This window comes from Dermacentor variabilis, chromosome 2 (assembly GCF_050947875.1).
Source record: "Dermacentor variabilis isolate Ectoservices chromosome 2, ASM5094787v1, whole genome shotgun sequence".
NCBI lineage: Eukaryota > Metazoa > Arthropoda > Arachnida > Ixodida > Ixodidae > Dermacentor > Dermacentor variabilis.
In genome coordinates this window covers 7,568,974-7,581,988 of record NC_134569.1, presented here as the reverse complement: position 1 = coordinate 7,581,988, position 13,015 = coordinate 7,568,974, and the positions used below count along the sequence as shown (strand labels likewise).

At 45.9% G+C, this 13,015-nt stretch overlaps 1 protein-coding gene across 6 annotated transcripts in view; it reads right to left on the bottom strand.

The window, feature by feature from the left end:
• LOC142571328 (uncharacterized) overlaps nt 1-13,015 on the bottom strand; it is a 150,749-nt gene that overhangs the window by 35,816 nt on the left and 101,918 nt on the right. For 5 of the 6 annotated variants that reach the window (XM_075679595.1, XM_075679594.1, XM_075679596.1 and 2 more), the window contains 4 exons: nt 11,279-11,889; nt 9,628-10,321; nt 7,079-7,267; nt 5,057-5,206 (listed from right to left, as the gene is read on the bottom strand). In XM_075679595.1, coding sequence (XP_075535710.1) covers nt 5,057-5,206; nt 7,079-7,267; nt 9,628-10,321; nt 11,279-11,889 — 1,644 coding nt within the window. The remainder of the gene's footprint in view (nt 1-5,056; nt 5,207-7,078; nt 7,268-9,627; nt 10,322-11,278; nt 11,890-13,015) is intronic. The other variant, XM_075679597.1, reaches the window with a different exon arrangement.

The window sequence follows — 13,015 nt, the reverse complement described above, 5'->3', positions numbered from 1 at the left end:
ATGCGTTTATCACACCTGATGGACTTTACCAGCTCAAAATTATGCCTTTTGGATGGTGTAATGCCCCCCCCCCCCCCAACCTTTGAGTGGATGACGGATTCTCTCCTTAGGGGCTATAAGTGGTGTACTTGTCTATGCTATCTACATGATGCGATTGTCTTTTCACCTACTTTTGAGAACCACCTGACCCGCCTGTTGGCCATTTTCAATGAGCTTTACCACACTGGCCTGCAACTTAATTCCTCTAAGTGTCGTTTCGCTTCACGTCACATCACCGTTCTTGGTCACCTTGTTAGTGCTAGTGGTGTCCAACCTGACCCCGACAAGGTACGTGCCCTCCAATATTTTCCTGTTCCTCACTCAGTCAGAGATGTCCAGAGCTTTGCCGGCTTGTGCTCTTCCGCCATTTTGTCAGAAATTTTGCCGACATTGTCCGGCCGCTTACTGACCTACTCAAGAAGGACGTCTGTTTTTCTTGGGGTCATGAGCGAGCTACCGCATTCACCACACTCAGTTTACTTACATCACCGCCCATTTTGGTGCATTTTGACCCTTCATCACTACAGAAGTCCGCACCAACACTGGTGGCCATGTCGTAGGTGCAGTTCTCGCCCAATGCCAGAACGACCAGGAATGTATCATTGCCTATGCCAGCCACCTTCTCGCGTCATCGGAGCAGAATTTTTTTATAACCGAGCACGAATGCCTCGCTTTAGTCTGGGCTGTGTCAAAATTCTGCCCTTACTTATAGGCCGCACATTTTCTGTTGTCATGGACCACCACGCCCTATGCTGGCTCTCGTCACTGAAGGATACTAGAGGAAGGCTTGGTCGCTGGGCTTTACAGTTGCAGGAGTACACCTTTGACATCCTGTACAAGTCTGGCCTGATGCACAAAGACACTGACTGTTGTCACGCTACCCTGCTGATCCTCCCGACACCGACGAGCGATACCGGTGACTTCGTCATGGCTATTTCGGATCTGGCCAATATCCGTCCTGAAGAGAAAAGCGACGACACATTACGATCTATAATAGACTGCCTCCAGCCCGACCCATCGCTCTGTCTGTTTGAGCTTCACGACAATATTCTTTACCATCATGGTAAAATTCCCAATGGCTCAGGGCTTCTGCTTGTTCTCCCCAAGCAACTTCGTGCTACTGTCCTCGGAGCACTCCACGATGCCCCAACTGCTGGCCATCTTGGGGCATCCTGCACATACAACCGCGTGCAGCGCCGGTTCTTCTGGCCTGGCCTGGTACCAACACTACGTTGCTGTGTGTGTGACCTTAGGCACCAATATAAACGGCCCTCAGCATTACCTGCAGGCCTTCTACAGCCCGTTGACATATCCAAGGAGCCGTTTCTACCGCATCGGTCTCGACCTCCTCTGCCCATTCCCTACGTCTACTTCAGGGAACAAGCGGGTCGCAGTTGCAACAAACTATGCTACACAGTATGCCATCACGCGAGCTTTGCCGACTAGCTGCGCTACTGATGTCACTGATTTTCTACTTCATGACATTATCCTTCATCATGGTGCCCTAGGCAACTGCTCACAGACCAAGGCCACTACTTCTTGTCCAAAGTTGCCAATGACCTCCTTCGTTCCCGTTCTGTGGAGCACAAGCTCAGTAATGCATACCACCCGCAGGCCAACGAGCTCACCGAGAGGCTGAGCCACACCTTAACCGATATGTTGGCGATGTACGTGTCTGACGATCATCGCGACTGGAACAGTACTTTGCCATACGTCACACTCACGTACCACTCATTCCTTCACAACATCGCCGGTTTTTTGCGATTCAACCTACTGTTTGGCCACCAGTCAGCATTGCCTTTCGACACATTGCTACCTGCTGGCATACAAAATAGCACAGAGTATGCCTGCGATGCTGTGGCGTGAGCCCATCTGGCACGTCAGATCACTCATGAGCGACTATCCGACTCGCAATTACTTCAGTAGAACTGCTATGATCACAACTACCAACACCTCTGCTTTTCTCCAGGATCTCTTGTACTTCTCTGCACTCCCATCTCACCATGTAGGTCGTTCTGAGAATCTTTTGTCACCTTACACCGGACCTTACAAGGTATTACGGCAACTTGATGACGTAAACTATGAGATCATGCCACTGGACAGTTCTTCACCATCTACCTTGTCATCTTGTGACGTCGTGCACGTATCCCAGTTGAAGCCATACTATTCCGCCGCATCCTCCTGGTGTAATTAGTCCGTGCTGAGACGGCACTCCGCCCACCGAGGAGGTTAAATGTTACGAGCCACCTCTTTGGACTAACGATGAAGACGACGATGGTCGGGACATTGCACGTGTTCAGTGATCTTGGCCATCCCTGTAAATAGTTTCTGTTTATAAATAGTGCTTCGCTTTTATCTAATTGATGCCCTGTCACAATATGATATGGGCCTGCCCGGCCAACCCCCCACCACGAGAGCTCGCAATTTAGATGCCAAGGATTAGGAGGCTGCTCTGCTCAGCTTGGACCCAGACCAACAATATCAGGTCGTCCAGTGGGCTGAGGAGGCCACCAGGGCCTGTGGGCTCCTGGCCGCTTAGTGACCTGTTGATCCTTGTTGCCAATAAAGTTTTACAAATTACCGAACGAACAAACAAATCAAAGAGGCCCACTGACATTGCTGGCTTTGCTAGTGCCAGTCGCTTTCCATGTGTCTAGGTCAACAGTCATGATGTGCTGCCTCACTTTGTGTCTTTTATCATGTTGTGGGGGGGTTGTGAGCTGGACCTTCTCGACGTTGCAACATTTGGTGGGCTGTTTTTCTCAAGTCACCCACTATTTATTGATTGCAAGCGGACATACTTGTAGATGTGTCGAGCCCATCTGTCCTTAGTCTCTCCACTTTGACTACATTCATGTGAGACTTTTGCCACAGCCTCACACACCTCACAGGAGGACCAACCAATATCTCCCTCTACTGCCTCATTGGGTGTACCTTTGTGTATGCTCTGAGAAGTGTGGCCAACTTCCCTTTGTCAGGTTTCCAGGGCCTTTCATGTGCGGAAAGACAGGCATAGCACTGCACATCCAAAAGTGAGGTCAGTTACAGCTACTCCTTTCCATAAACCACAGAAGACTTCCAAATGGTTGAAGGACTATAGGGCCTTGGAGTCAAAAGAAGAGAAACAGGTCTTCGCCATTGTTCATAGTTCTTAGTCATAGCTGTGCATATATTTTGGGGCCACTGAAATGGTTACTCCTAGGCACTAGTAGTACTCATTGGCCCAAACCGTGAAGTTGTCTTTTATGTAGAGCTCCAAGATTTCCTGGAAAGCCATGGTACCAAAGGCAATTGCCACGGATTTCTTGACATTGAACCACAACTCTGTGCCTACATCACCGCATATGACAAGGAGTTCTTGCAGCTCATCGAGACTCTTTGCCATGAACACAATGTGATCATCGTAGAACAGTGCTGGTATCATCCTTGTGTTGGTGATGCCTTCCTCCACATAGCTTACATTGAAGCCTTGCCCCCTTCCTGTCCGTTACGACTCCATGCACAAGACATAGCATGAAGATCAAAGGTTACATATGGCATCTTTGTCATAAGCTTATTGACCGAAACTGGGAACAGGGTCTAAGATCTTTCTTCCTTACTGGATGACAGCCTGGATGTCTTCAGCCTGGATGCCTTGAGTATTACAAGCATTTGCAGCAATTACAGCAATTCAGTGTTACAGCAATTGCAGCACCCAGGCCTGACAGAGCGGACTCCAAGCTCATCTCCTCCACAGTATGATAAGCCTGCGATGTCCAGAAAAGCCACAAAGACAGGGTGGGATTCCTTCAAAGCGACTTTAGTTGTGTGTGTGTGACAACGAAAAGATTGTCTTCTAAGCCATTTTGCAGCTTCCAGATGATTTTGGCCTCAGTCCATCTTTGCAGTCTTACTCGCAGAATACAGGCAAACAGCCTGTACAGGGCAGGTGTTAAGATGGGTCGATAGCTAACTGGGAGAGATGTTTCAGCACCTTCTATAGGATCGCTCTTATGTGGGCACCCTTCCATTCCCGTGGTATTCTTCCACACTGAATCACAGAATTAAAAGCACCTAGTAAGTGTCGTCTTACCCTTCTGCTTCAGAAGCAAAAAGGGAGGGAGGGGGGGGATGCCAGTCAGAGCAGCTGCCGAACGCCCTGTCAACCATTTTATATCACGGTCTAATTCTCTTTAAGTGATATGCTTTCTTTCCTTGTTCCATAGTGACCAGATGACAAGAGAAATTACGCCAGACCACTATATAAGACAATGGAGCACTTTATATCTTTCTTTTTTTTTTAAATAACCGCCTATATTTTGGCTTTTAAATACGTAAGCATTTCTATGTCTACCCAACGAGAAAATTGTCTATTCCTCCATCCGTCCATCCCGTAAGGCGACCGCTTTCAAGATAGTACCCGCAGCAACGAGCAAATTCACCTTCGTGCTGCCTCTCACTTCAACGCCAACGAAGCCGTGACAACACAGTGCTCACAGAGCTATCAGCACATGCCACACTAAGGCATTTTTGCAGATTGCTTTCAAGATACGGGCCCACACATCTCTCTTCAAAGCTAAGTAAGCAGCGAGAACATAGCGCACGAAGCTATCAGCAGTCGGCCCTTTTTGTCGGAATCACAGATTGCTTTGAAGGTACGGTTCGCGAGGCGGTGGCCCGAGTATGTTTGGTCATGGTTCATAATGGTTCGATGAGGATGGATAAGGCCCTAAAAAGCAATAACGATGTATAATGATCGGAACATCATCCATGCACCTGGTGCCGCCACCTGCAGTACTTTGTTCGCATCATCAATGCTCCTTGTGGTGCTGTCCGCGCCAGTTCGTGTCGCCGCAGAGCTGTCGTTTGTACTTGCCGGATCAAGTTCTATAACACTGATAATGACACCGGGCTGCATGGAGATGAGCAAGTGGCACAATGCTTACACATACTTAGACAATTCCCAGAGGAGTTTCTGCAAGATTTTTTTGTTGTATTAATAAATCTGCTTTAAAATTTGAATCAATGTTGTAGATACCCAGCAGCCTGACGAGGCAGGCAGCGTGGGGCTGGTCTAGCACGGACTGCAGATGGGGGCCCAGCCGCTGTTCAAGCAGCCAAGCTAGCAGGTCCACCGGCGAACGCCTGCACAGCTGCTCCAGTGCCAGGCGATGTGTCATGCAGACATCTGTAAAAGGATGCCGATCTGTTATACGAGTGAAAAAGAAAAATCAGGGGACCAACTAGCGCTGGCATTCTTTTCAATCCCTCGCTGTAATAAACTTACACAAGAACGCTATGTGCTACTCATTCCACCAAGTACGCTATGAGGAAGTAGAGCCATGAACTTATAAGTGGCCTCATGGAAATCAAGCAAGCACATAAGCCTGAGATTCTGAGATGACACGCTTGTGTATGGGTGCATTACCACAAGCAGCCATGCAGTTGCATGTTTTATTATCAATTTTCCCTCGGGCATCACTAACAGCATCAGCATGGCAGCTTGAGACAGAGTAAAATGGAAGATGATGATGGACTAGTGCGAAATTTACAGACTTCTGTTGCAGTGATAAAGACAATCAAGCATTTTATCATCATTCTTCCAAACCAATCCCAATTATAGTCCCAGAGCACTTGGCAACAGTAAACACCAACCAGTCATGTAGGGGCATAGCCAGGGGGCCATGCCAATTGGAACAGAGGACCCCTAGCACAGCAGCCTGTTAAGCCACAGACTGGTAGGCCACTGGCACAGGTATTGGCAGGCGACTTTTCACTCACAGAGCCAATACTAAAAACAATGGATAATGGCTGTCAAAGCTTAAGATGCCATACCAGATCTTGCTTGATTTATTGGACGTGACACGCTCACATGTCACCAATTTACAAAAACATGACAGCCATGAACAACAGGTTGTTGCTCGTCACTTCGTTTTCATAAGATCTTAAAGCTAAACTTTCTTTGCAGCATCTGACGAGTTTTGATGCTTTAATGGTCTGACTGTGTGCAGATTAGTCTGCTGATAGCATTGTCCCACTACGGGCGACACTGTAAGCCACACCGTCTGAGTGGAAACGAAAGCTCCACAGACTTTGCTTCATACTGCCAATATAAAGATATTGTTAACGTGGCATGAGACCGCATCTTGGTTGCCGACTTTCTATTTCAACGAAACCAAATATCTTTTTCTCAGAGAAATTTTTTTTGTCTGATTACCTGATTATATGGAAGATTTTACGGCCCCTTCCATGTAAAACAAAATCTATCAGCGACTGTACTAAAAGGTCGAATTTCAATATAACTACGTCTACTGCCAATTTTATCGACCTGGTCACATCGAGGTTTAACTGTATTTATAACATAGGCAATGGCAGAAAACAAACAAGGACATAAAAACTCATACAATGTACGCCACAAGTGCCAGTAGTGCTTTTAGTGTACATTATGTCCATTTAGGAGAAGGCCCTTACAATGACATATATGTGTCTTTATGTCCTCATTTATTTCTAATCATTGCATTTATTAACGCATCTGTGTGTTTGTCAATAAGCTACCATGAACAAAGGAAAATGTACGCTGCCTGAGGCCACGCCAATCCAAGCCAGTGACATGATGACGCGCCCATAGGCATGGCTTTCATGAGTCCATTATGTGAACCAAACTCAAGAAGACCGCCTAGATAATGTCCCAACTTTACTGTCAAGGTGAGATGAAGGGTAGCGAAAGTCTGTAACAGCACTCATTGGGTGGCACCACTGGTGTGAGATGAAGCCAGCAGACTGAGTGCTGCCCAGCAGGGGGAGCACATGACACAGAGTTTCCATTCCTTTCCGACACTGCAGGTAAACTGCTTCGCAGTAACAAGGCATGGGCTGTGCACAGGGAGGTGGCCGTAGAGGAAGAAGAAAAAAAGAAACAGGAATGGCATGCGCCGGTGCGTGTTCAGCCACTCAGTGCACGAACCCCGTGGTGTGCTTGACATCACTTCTACTGCACTGGTAAGGCAGCGCATGCCAGCCGAAGGAGCTGACTACGCGCCGTGTGCAAGCCATGCCTCACCTCCGCACCGCCGGTGTGGAGGCAAAAGTGGGCCAAGCAGCTCGTTGACAAGCGTCTGCTCATCTCCCACAAATTCCTCCAGGGGACCCAGCTCACACAGCACCTTGTGGGCCTGTGACATCAGTGTGCTGTTGAGAGAGTGCGCCGGACTGTGGAGGAGAATGTAGCTGACAGCCCTCTGCAATGGCCCTGCAATGCACATCTACACAGTCAGTAGAGGCCTCAAACTGACCACCTATCAACACTTGCACTTACAAAAATCTCCTGATCATCATACCTTAAAATATGGCACCAAGTTCAACAAAAATTTTTCTTGGAGAAGAGTAAGAACACAGATTATTAATCAATTTTATAGAGCACAATTTCTAGGCAAATGGAAGCTTTAGATAATGTGTAAACATTTTTGATAATTTCTATTTAAGATGTGGCTAACAGATATAGGTCTCATGCCAGCACTTATAAATTCAGCTGACCATAACAAAAAATGTTTGGCAGTCACAAAGGAGAGACATTGATCTGTGCAGTGAATGGTAACTAATGAGATCTGAAGAATCCAGGAAGTGAAATGATGAAATGAACAAAAAAGAAAACATGCTCTTCTGACAGATCTGCCTTGGTATAAAATAAAGGCATATGAAAAGTTTTCTTACGATTTTCTTTTTGGTGGTTCATTGCATGCATGACTATGCAAAAATTAAGTGTACAAAGTTTCATTGAAAAATCTTTTTTAGAAAATGAGTTTCCTTGTTGGCATACTACAAAACTGTGAGGAAATCGGTTCCGAGAAAATCAACAAAACATACTTGAACCCCTGCAGTAATCCTAAAAAGCAATCAGGAGACAAAATTCACTAAATTTGTAGCTGGTCTCCCGATTCTTGTTTCTGTCTAATTTTGTCAATGGGCCATCTTATGTTTCTTTTTCTGGCTTGTTTCTCAGCATGAGTACTGTAACAGGAGACCTTCACATTGAGCACCCAGTGATTGTGTGACAAGTTATTGTTGTGTAAATGCTAGGTTCTACTCTAACTGCTTTCATCCTATCAAGTGTGCCTCTCTTGGCATTGCTGAAATGACAGAGAGGGTCAGATATAGCAAACTTGAGAGTTGGAAAGCTCACGTAGGTGTCCTTGGTTTGACAACTCATATTATTGAAGCACTCATTCAGGGCAGGACATCTGACAGAATGTCCAAATCTATGATTGTTTCCTTGCAATGCAAAGCTTGATTCTAGAATGCTGCAGTTATCATCCGCATTAACTATAAAAGCACTCCTGTCATCGGGTCCTTCGCACGCTGTGATTTTCATGTATTGATTCCCAGCAAACATTTTTTTCAATAACCTTGCACTCCAAACTTCACCATACTATAGCTACTAGTATAAATGAGAATACAACTGTGTGTACAAACAAAACAAAAAAGGCAATTTGTTGCTCATTTAATGTACAAAAAGTGCAGAGAGTGTAGACAACATGTTTCAAATGGAGTGAATTCCCCATGTGAAAGCATATGTTCATCAAAGATGGAAGCAAGTTCTAAATGCTTTTGAACGTTTATTAATTGTTTGAATTTAATATTATCATTAAAAATAAGAAAATATTAAACAACTTACACAGGTACCTTAAGTTTCAGTATCATAAACGCTGGGCGGGGTTACAAGTTCCACCATATGTTTTCAATGAGACAGCACAGCAACGTAAAATATTCTTAAAAGAATCACATATATTTAGGCCAGGAAACAAGGACTCTACTGTTCTGAAAAAAAAAAATTTGTTTTCAAATTGGCGCTGTACCTTAAGCTAAGACGTGTCCGCGGCCTAAGGACTAACGCTGCCTGCACATCTCGCACAACAAAGGCACTTGTAAGTTTCGTCAGAGACACTGGGCTCAATGACATACCTTGTGTTGTGGTGCATTTTTTGCAGGTTGTGTGTCTGACAGGCACTGTGCATTTTTCGTCATACCCGTCTGGAGTAGCATGCTGGGCATGCTCCCAGGCAAACCTCTGCAAGATTCACTGAAGGGCCTCTCTCCCACAAGCAGAGCCACCCTTGCCGTGGCACTACTACCTTGTTCAAAATGGCCGCTTCGGGACCATAGATTACATAAAAAATCCTGCAACAGTCTTCATGAAAAAATCTTGCTAATTCATCATCATCACCATCACCAGCCTGGTTACGCTCACTGCAGGGCAAAGGCCTTTCCCATACTTCTCCAACTACCCCGGTCATGTACTAATTGTGGCCATGTTGTCCCTGCAAACTTCTTAATCTCATCTGCCCACCTAACTTTCTGCCGCCCCCTGCCACACTTCCCTTCCCTTCGAATCCAGTCCGTAACCCTTAATGACCATCGGTTATCTTCGCTCCTCATTACATGTCCTGCCCATGCCCCCCCATTTCTTTTTCTTGATTTCAACTAAGATGTCTTGCTCGTTACGTTACCTTAAGTGACCACTCTCTGACTAAGCATGCAGTTTAGTTTAGTAGGTTTTGGTAGATGGGTGATGGGTCTAGTAGTAGATGGTTAGTTTGACACTGGATGACTCACCAGGTGGCAATGCAGAAAGCAGACCAGGCCAGGCACCCACAGCTGACGCCACCAGAAAAGGAGCATGGTCAGAGCACACCAGGTCCCAAATGGCGACACGAGCCACCTTGTGCTCTTTGAGCTGGCTGCACACTGCACAGAGTAGACGCACATACGATGCCTGTGCCAACATTCGTGTTGGCTTGCGTGGGCTCCACAATCGTGCCCGCAAAGAAGACAACAATGCAGCGAACCCATCTGGCTTGAGCGCCACTGCCTCAATCAGCAACATTTCAAGCTTGGTGATGAGTGGCGGTGCCTGCTCGCCACGGCAATATGCTGCCACTGGGTTAGCCTTGCAGCGGCCTAGGTAGAGGAGAGCGGCATATACGAGCGCATCGCGTTTCACGTTGCGCACAAAGGAAGCCACCACTCCTGGCCGCACCTCAGGTTGCACTGCGAGCCACGATAACTTGGACATCGCTGTGTGTGCTGTCTTTGCGGCAAGCAGTCTGCCAGATGCTGTTCTACTCAGGACTTTGTGCTCAGCACTCAAAAGAAATGTGGTGTATGCACTTTCCTCTGCTACTGAAGCTTCATCCTCTTCCGAGCTGGATGAGAAGAGCTCACGCAGCTGGCGCTTGCTGAGGCGGGGTTTCTTGCCGGTGGGTGCGTAATCCTGCACTTCAGCCAGACGCTTTTTGCTGTCTTGTGGCTGGTCATTGTCCCATGGAGCATGCATAGCAACACATCATACAGTTATACAGCCAAGAGAGCTTGAAAGACAGCAACATAAAATATGCCCTATGCAAATAACTATTTCTATTTGTAAACAACATCACGAACACGTACATGGCTAAGTTACACAAGGCAATGCTAAATGAATCTCAATATAAAATATTCTTTACCTCGAGAACGAGATAAGTTTAATCGGCACTTTGAGGCTGTGGTATATGACACAAGATCAATAGTGCCAACTGTCCAGCTGCTTACATTGGGAAATTGAAAAACGTATACGAAAAACCAGACAACACAAGAACAATGTCCAGACTTTCCCTTGAGTACGCAGTGCCATCACCAAACATTCAGAAGATGCCAATCACAAGATTGCCTTCTATGAAACCTAAATGCTACAGACAAATCCTTGAAAAAGTCCACAGCATGTACAGAACATGACAAACAACATTAGCCATTCAAAGGGCAACCTCCCCACTGCATATGTCAATGGCCTGTGCATTGCGACAAAAAGGGGAAGAAATCGTGGCACAACAATAGCCTCCCGTCGCCAGTGCCGCCACAGCTTGGCCCGAATGCCTCTCTTTGGGCTCCTTCAGCTTCCCCATCAGTCAAGGACGCAAGAAAAGGTTACCATCCCTGGCAAAACATTTTGTCCACCCACCTCTTCCTATTATGAAGGACTTTTAAAGTTGCACCCTGCCACGATCGATCGTTAGTCCCCTGAGGAAGGAGCTGAGTTGGTTCCAAAAGATTGGGTATAATAAGTCAACTTTTTGGTTGGAGTCGCTGCTAAATTTTTCAGTGTCACAGCCAGACAGGCAATTCTGTCGAAGGCGTACGTTCAACATCATATAGACGTACATACTGCAAGCGTAACACATGCTATGTTTTGCTATGTTTTAAAGCACAAAAATAGGTCATTCTAATGGCCCACCTGTTCCTGCTCATGGCCTCCCTGCTTCAGCTGTGGATTCATCAATTGCTGGTCCTCACCAGTGCCATGCAGAGCACGCTTTCTCTCACTTGCTGACAGGGGGTCTGGTGACTGCCTCTTCCTGGCCAACCACTGCTTCCTCTTTGGCAGCACTTCTACCATAGATTCCAGGTCTTGTTCCTGCTGTCTTGGAGTTGAACACGGGACCGGTGCGTGCTGCCCCTCATGCACTAGCACCTCAGGAGACGACTGCTGTTCTCGCATAGGGCAAAGCGACAAGCCCGTGTCCATACCTTTGGCCACCTTCTGCACTGCCTCCAAGGGTGGTTCTCCTTCCAGCGCCAATCTCTCATGCTGAACATTGCTCCTATCTGTCAAGGGCTTACACGCCTTCATATTTGGCCCGGCTGATTGCTCCTCGCTCAGCCGTGTAACAGCACCAGCTCCTCCAATGCGGCTTATGCATCTCTGCTGCTCCCTACCAGCTTGCCTCTCCTCCATTTGTTGCACACACAAGTGTTGCTCAAGGCCACTGGATCTTTTCAGAAGCTTATTGTTTGTTGTGCCAACAACATGCGAGCTCTTAGAATGATTGGCAAGCGGTTTTAAGCCTGAAAGATGAAAGATCACAAAATTACCAGATTACTTCCCTTTGGTCTAGCATGGCGTAAAAGTGTTATTTGACAAAGAAAGTATAAACAACCCAGTTGTCTTTCAAATTTCCCAAAAAGTAGGGGCACACAACATCACAAGGGTCCCTAAGAACGGGTTGCGACAGGTTTTCCTCGCACACCCAGTGCAGCCTACGGACAGATTAGGCCTCTCTGCATAGCAGTTGTCTTCTTCCAGCAACCACTCTACAAGCACACACGGAACGACAAGCTACCCATGACATCACATTATGTCAGGCAAGCCATGTGGTACTAAGTCCCTTGAGTATTTTCGGTAATGTGATGGTTGTTGAAAAATTATACGTTTTAAACACAGAGAATACAATACACTTTTACATTTAAAATGTTCATGCTACTGCTAAAAAATATAGCCTAAAGGCATACACAGCATAGCGACAATGCACTTTACGCAGTTTACAGGATACATATCGGTGGTCAATTCCCAGTAACACACTCTTCTAATAGCTAATGTAGAAATTAGCAAAGGTGAAAACATGACAGTCTTCATGAAGGCATTTTCATGCAAACACCTGCATTCATGATTGTATTGCACTTAGTGTTGCACAGACGGAAGAACTAATGGATGAACAAAAAGGAATACATTTTTTTTGCTTCCTTTGTTCGTTTTCTTTCTTTTTATTTATTTATTTGTTTGTTTATTTATTTATTTCAATATACCTTACAGGCCCCATGAGGAGCATTGAGTAAGGGGGGCATCACTGCAAGAAAGTTGTACCTGAGAATACCGCAAAAATGAGTGGGAATAATCATTGAAAAACAGGGTTGCAAATGCAGAGCTGCGGTAGTAAACAAACATCTGATAAATTTTATCCCGCACATTGCTTGCACACATAATCAAACATTGTGCAAAAAAAGTATAGTTTAAAGCATGAAAAGGAGAAAAAATACAATACTAACAATACTCAGATAAGCAGAAATTGCATTTCGGGGTAGGGTACAAAACATCTGATAAATTTTATCATGCACATTGCTCACGCGCATTATAAAAATGTGTGTTAAAACATGAAAGATAAAAAATCTATGTGTCGTTACACAGGTAAACAGA